At 47.3% G+C, this 6,863-nt stretch overlaps 1 protein-coding gene across 3 annotated transcripts in view; it reads right to left on the reverse strand.

The window, feature by feature from the left end:
* The window catches only part of BCL10 (B-cell CLL/lymphoma 10), a 14,209-nt gene extending 8,677 nt beyond the window's left edge, over positions 1-5,532 (reverse strand). For 2 of the 3 annotated variants that reach the window (XM_008064802.1, XM_008064800.1), the window contains exon 1: positions 5,197-5,532. In XM_008064802.1, the coding sequence (XP_008062993.1) occupies positions 5,197-5,253 (57 nt within the window). In that variant the 5' untranslated portion in view covers positions 5,254-5,532. Of the gene's footprint in view, positions 1-4,646; positions 4,712-5,196 lie in introns of those variants that run through there. The other variant, XM_008064801.1, reaches the window with a different exon arrangement.
* Between the last annotated feature and the right edge of the window lie 1,331 nt (positions 5,533-6,863).

A 6,863-nucleotide genomic window follows, 5' to 3' on the forward strand; every position in this document is an offset into this window, starting at 1 on the left:
TGAGTCCAGCAGGTCAAGACTGCGGTGGCTGTGAGCGTGCCACTGCACTCCAGCCTGGGCGACAGAGTGAGACTCCAACTCAAAAAACTAAACAAAAACAGTAAAGGTCTTCCAATTTTTCAAGAGAAATGGAGATCTGGATTGTTACATAAATTCTACTAATATAGCTGGGCGTGGCAGCTCATATCTGTAATCCAGCACTTTGGGAGGTGGAGGCGAGAGGATTGCCAGAATCCAAGGGTTCGAGACCAGCCTAAGCAATATGGAGAGACCTCGTCTCTACAATAAATCAAAAACTTAGCTAGGAATGGTGGCACATGCCTGTGGTTCCAGCTACTTGGAAGACTGAGGTGGAAGGATCACCTGAGTCCAAAAGGTCGAGGATGTGGTAGCCGTGTGTGTGCCACTGCAATCTAGCCTGGGTGACAGAGTGAGACTCTCACTCAAAAAAAAAAAAAAAAAAAATCTGCTAATATTAAAACATCATTAGTTAATTTAAAAAAATTAAAACAGTGTGTTCTATCCCTGACTTGAAGGGTAAAGTTCCTCAACTACTGCAGAATAGTCAAGAAGAGAACAGTTCTAGAGTTAGATCAACTCAGTTCAAATCTTGAATCTGCTACATACTCCTGGGAGGCTGGGGCAAGTCACTTTAGCACTCTAAGCTTCAGGTGCCTTCTTGATAAAATAATGATTAAAAACTTAACCCACAAGTCATCTAGGAGAACTAAATGGGATGTGAAGATGAAGACTTGGCACAGTCTCTGATACACAGTAAATGCTAAAAAACAAAACAAAACAAAACAAAACTTTTAATTGTGGCAGACAGGGCTCTTGATATGGCTACCGCCTTCCTCTCTAGCTTATTCTGTTACCATTGCTGTCTTGAAACTTTATGCTCTACCTAAAACTGTTTTCTATCACTCTACATTTCTTTCTTTCTTTTTTGAATCGGAGTCTCACTGCCGCCCAGGCTGGAGTGCGGTGGCACAGTCACGGCCACGCCAGCGTCGACCTGCTGGGCTCCAGTGACCCTTCCACCTTAGTCTTCCAAGTAGCCGGAACTATAGGCACGCGCACCACACCCAGCTAATTTTTGATTTATTGTAGAGACAATGTCTCACCATGTTGCCCAGGCTGGTCTCAAACCCGCGGGCTCAGGCAATCCTTGCCTCAGCCTCTCAAAGTGCTGAGATGCCAGGCTTGAGCCACCGCGTCCGGCCCACATTTCTTTGTTGTTACCCTTGTCTTGTTTTCTCTTCTCATGCCCTAACGCCTCTATTCATCCTTTAAGATTCAGATCAGCCGCGATCTTTGGAGAGCTTTACCTACACTGCCCAGGAGTCAGGAACCTCTCTCCTCTGCCCTTGTATCCTTCTGTTATAAACAGCTTACCTTTCTAAATGTAGCACTCCACTCCTTTCACTGCATCTCCCAATTCATTCCCAGACATCTCCATTCTGCCCCTCCACCCCTCAAAGTCACCAATGATCTCCTTATGGCTAAATCTTGTCAGTCTTCACCTTACTTGACTTAGCAGCAGGAACACATTTGACCACTCCCTCTCTTAGCCTATATGAATGCCACACTCTCCTGATTTTCTTTCTATCTCTGCGGCTATAACTTCTCAATCATTTTTTAAAAACTTTTCTGACTAGGCGAAACGGTTCATGCCCGTAATCTCAGCACTTTGGGAGGATGAGTCAGGAGGATTGCTTGAGCCCAGGAGTTCCAGACCGGTCTGGACAACATAGGAAAACATATCTCTATTTAAAAACAAAGAAGTAAACAAACTCTTCTCTTTAAAGGTTTTTTTTTTTTTAATTTCACTCTGTCACTCAGACTGGAGTGCAGTGGCATGCTCCCAGCCACCGCAACCTCAACCTGCTGGGCTCCAGTGATCCTTCCGCCTCAGCCTTCCAAGTAGCTGGAACTACAGGCGCACACTACCACGCCCAGCTATTTTTTTTTTTATTTATTGTAGAGATGAGGTCTTGCCAAATTCCCCGGGGGACGGGGCTCGAACCTGCAGGCTCAGGCAATCCACTTGTCTTGGCCTCCCAAAGTGCTGGGATTACAGGCTGAGCCACCGAGCCCGGCTTTAAAAGGTTTTAAAATCCTTTTCTCTTCTAGCTCTCAGCTTCTTAGGTGAATTCATTCAATCCCATACTCACATTTCTAGCTCAGTTCTTCAGACTAAGTGATTTGACATTTCCACTTACCAATCTGACCCTATCCTCCTTCTCAACTGCCACATTCGATCCATCACCAAGTCCTATCATTTCTATTTCAAAAATACATCTGAATTCTGCTGCTCTACCCATCTCACGGCCTTCACCCTGGGCCAGATCACCACTATCTTTCATCCATATAATTCTAAGACTCTCCTCACCAGTTTCTCCACTCTCACTCTTGTTCTCCTCAGTCCACAGAACAGGCACAGGGGTCTTTTAAAAATATAACAAAACTCTTCAGCAAGTCCCTACTACACTTGAGGATGGGGGGCCCAAACTTACCTTATACAAGGCCCTTAGCGAACTGGCCCTACTCCACCTTCCCAATGTCACTTCAGGTTATCCTCTGCCTTCTTCCACTTTCCCCAAGTTACTGAGGTCTTGCCTGTTTCAGATCCTTGGCAAATTCTATTCTGCCTAGAATGTTCTTCTTCCAGTTCTGTCTTCTTCAGGAATCTGTTTCAGTGGAACCTTCCTTGGTCATCCCGTCTCAAACACATACCCCTACTGTCTTAGCACTGTTTGTCTCCTTCATAGCACTTACCATAATTTATAATTATACATTTGTTTTCAACTCTAAAGATCTCTGTTTGAAGCAGGCAGTAACGAGGCACGTTTTGGTCAACACTGCATATCCTTCACTTACCAGAGCACCAAGTAGACAGTGCTTCAGATAAATGCAAAATTCACTGCACTTATTTTGTGATTTAAAATGATAATTTATGTCTTCTCCCTTCCCCCAAGAAATTGAATTCTCCTTAAATTAGAATTGTGTCTTAGTTTTTTAAAAATTTACTTATTTTTAATGTTTTTGAGTCAGGGTCTTACATTGTTGCCCAGGATGGAGTACAGTGGCATACTCTTGGCTCACTGTAGCCTTGATCTCTTGGGCTCAGGCAATCTTTCTGTCTCAGCCTCCTGGGACTACAGGCACGTGCCATAATGCCTGGCTAATTTGTCTAGACCAGTCCCGAACTCCTGGGCTCAAGCAACCCTCCCACCTCAGCCTCCCAAAGTTTTGGGATTACAGGAGTGAGCCACCACGCCCAGCCAGTGTCTTAGTTTTTAATTTTAAACTGTTACAGTTGTCAGTCTCATGTAGTATATAACCCATATTTATGAAACTGAACTAAATTCAACCAAAAAGTTAAAGTAAATGACAGGATGGGAAGAAGAGGAGGAGCTAGTGAAGAAGTGACGCGTGCCCTAGAGGGTGGCTGGGGGTACACCATTCATCAAGGCAGAGGACAGAGCGGGAACAGCAAGCAACTTTGGGGGAAGAATGACAAAAGTTCCAATTTTTGACAAGGTGAGCAATCTGCAGGATTTAAAAGTAGATTTCCATTAGACATTTGGAAATAAGGACCTAGAGTTGAGAGAGAAGGAAGTCCAAATAGGTGGGTGGTAACTTACAAACTTTTTAAGATCACAAAACATCTTAAAATATCATGAAAAAAGATCTAGAAAAAAGTATACACATAATTTTTTCACAGATCTGAAGCTCATCCATGGTTTTTTCATAAGATGTAAACCAGAATCTTGAAGATGGCTAATATCAACGAACTGACAGGAAATTAAAGGCCTGGAAGCCACGCTTCACATCTATATTTGTGTGGCGGTCTAATTTCCTCCCACTTGTAATTTCTCAGGTCCTGCTTTGTCAGCTGTAAAATGGAATGGCAATTATCTCCTTTAGAGATTGCTGTAAAGATTAACTGGGAACTCTGTACACCAGAGGTCCGGCACTTCAGTTTTACTGGCACTCACTTTGAAGATAACAATGATTTCTTCTAAAGCACTAATCAATGTTCCAGTCTTATCTCAACTAACATGTCAAGCAGGGGCCTGATCATCTTTTTTTTGTATCCTTCCAGGCCCAGGGATACACTTTCCATATAGCAAGTGCTTCACAAATCTCTGCTGAATGAGAAAACTAAGGTACAAGTTCCAGTCACATCCAGTTTCCTGCTGCTGGTGAGTCATACCAATTGTAACTATGAGTACAGTGCGATAAACCTTACAGAGGAGGGCCAGAGGAAGAGTTCTGAAGTAGGTGAACATTTATAAAACTGCTGTCCCGTCCAGCCCCCAAAGATGATTTTGGAAAAATGCTGGTGTGTTAAGTAAGAAGACACTTCACGGTGAGTTTCTGTTTTTAATATGAATTAAAGTAAAGCATTTTAGTGGTACTCATATAGGTCTCACCCAGCAATACAAGTAACTAAAAGCAAAGGGAAAAGAAATGTCATACCTCAACCACGTTCCATACATTAAAGTGTGTGCAGTCATCCACCAGCCAAGCAGAAGAGCAGGATTTAGCTACTGAATATTGTCAACGTTTATCTGTAAACTAATTCTCATCAACACGAGTTCAACGCCCCCCTCCATTTAAATATGTGGGCGTTTGCTTACTAGGGGAATTCCAGGTTGTGCTTTCAGCTGTCGAGCTTCCATCCCCCAGGCCCTCGGTGCAAAAGAGTTTCACATTTTTGCTCCACTGCTGGTGGAGTCGTTTATCTGGTCCAACTTTTGCTCCAGGCTGGGACGGCAGCCCTGGCGGCCCGACTCGAGGATGGATCGCTGATCCCTAGCGATCCCTACAGCGAAGCACTTCCAAGAGCGCAGAAGGGAGGAGATGACGAGGGGATGGGCGAGGGGTATGGGCAAGAAGCTGACGGCGAGGAAACGCTCCGCTGGACACAGATTCAAGAGCCCGAGCCCTGAGTCTAGCGACGTAAAACGCGGATCGATGGAGGGTCGCTGGCACCAAGGCCCCTGGGATGCCAGGCTCGCCGCGGAACCCCAGTGCCCGGAACTTTCGCTCCCGTGACCCGGAGGATCCGCCGAGTTCTCGGACCCGGACTCCGGGTTTCCGCTCTCCTCCCCGCCGGGCTGTGGCCCGCCCCCGCCCGCCCATCTACCCCGGCCCTCAGCGGCGCCCGAGCGAGGGGGCGCTACTCACGTCCTTCTTCACTTCGGTCAGGTCCTCCTCGGTGAGGGACGGCGCGGTGGGCTCCATGGTGGAGGCGGGAGACGGCGCTTCTTCCGGGTCCGGGAGCTTGGGCCGCGCCGCCCCGCCTCGGCCAGGGGCTTCGACCTCCGGGTGAAAGGGAAGGGGAGGAGGCGGGGCAGGTCAGGAGTTACACCACCGCCGCTTCGAAAACTGAGGGGCTCTGGGGGTCAAACCCGAGCGCTTCCGGCTCCGCCTCTGGGACCCGCGTCGCTGCGAGCCTACGCGTCGCGACGCGGAGCTCGGGCTCGGCTCCTTCCCTGTCCTAGAGGCGCAGGCGCAGGCTCCGCCCCTCGGGGGGCGGGGCCGTCAGCAGATCCCGCCCCTTCTCTGCGGCAGCCAATCGGCGCCAGCTCACGGGCCGCTCCAGTCCCCGCCCCCCCAGCCGGAGTCATTCTGGGTGGCTCCGCCCACAGTCGCGTCACCGCAAGCCCCGCCTCCGCAGGTCCTTGGCAGACGACCGCGGGTTCGTGTCTCGGTATGGAGTCGTTTCCGTGGGTGGGGCCCGTCAGTGCCAGGCCGGCGGGCACTCCCGGCCTTCCTGGGCTGCTCCCTTTGGTGGAGTCGTTCTCGGCCTGTCAATACCTTCTGGTTCCTCCCCTGTTCCCAGACCCTGCCCTACAGTTTCTGATTGCTGTGGTTGCCTGCTCAGGTTTTTAAATGACTGTTGTGGCCACACACAGACACACGCACACACACAGCCTAACTACAATATGTTTAAAATTTTTGGAAAAGAAACCACCTACAATCCCAACACCTTAACATCGAACTTAACGTTTGCGTACATTTTGGTCACTTTATTATAGACGTATTTTTTTTTCATTAATCTATATAATGGAGATATGCTTATCTTGTGCGGTGGCTGGGATTATGTGTAAAGTTCTTGGAGGTACTTGGCACACAGGACGTATTCAATTCATTATTTGCTTTATGATTACCTTTTACTACTCAAATATTTATCGAGTCTTTCATGATAAGTTCTAGCATCCTGTGCTGTAAGAGTTCTCTATTTTCTTGGAGGAGACTGATGAACAGATGACCATACCCGGGCTGTTTTCTGACTACTAAGAGTGGTGTATACAGAGCAACCTGGAAAATGTGGATGAGAAGCTTCAGGTAGTGCCCTGGGCCCACGATAGGTGTAGGGACGACATGCTAAATAAACTAGATGGTTTATTTCTAATAGATAACAATGACAAGGGCACCATGGACAAACTTGGGAACTCCAACATTTAAGGAGAGGGAATTGCTAAAGAACCAGGAAAAAAAAAAAAAAGTATTACCAAAGTCCCATGATGTAGGTTTGATCACAACATAGAGATTCTGATTTTCACATTAACATTATGTTCTATGTCTGTTTCCACATTGATACGGAGTACAAGTACAGTTTTTTTTCCGGTTGCTTAATCTTTCAGTATCTTCCATCCAAATTATTTAACCATTTGTTCTTTTTTGTTTTGTTTTGTTTTGTTTGAGTTGGCGTCTCACTCTATCGCCCAGGCTGGAGTGCAGTGGCCGCTCCCGGCCACCGCAGCCTCGACCTCCTGGGCTCCGGTGATCTTTCTGCCTCAGCCTTCCAAGTAGCCGGAATTACAGGCATGCGCTACCACGCCCGGCTG

The sequence above is a fragment of the Carlito syrichta genome, unplaced genomic scaffold (genome assembly GCF_000164805.1).
Source record: "Carlito syrichta isolate Samal-C Ts95f unplaced genomic scaffold, Tarsius_syrichta-2.0.1 Scaffold308051, whole genome shotgun sequence".
NCBI classification, from domain to species: domain Eukaryota; kingdom Metazoa; phylum Chordata; class Mammalia; order Primates; family Tarsiidae; genus Carlito; species Carlito syrichta.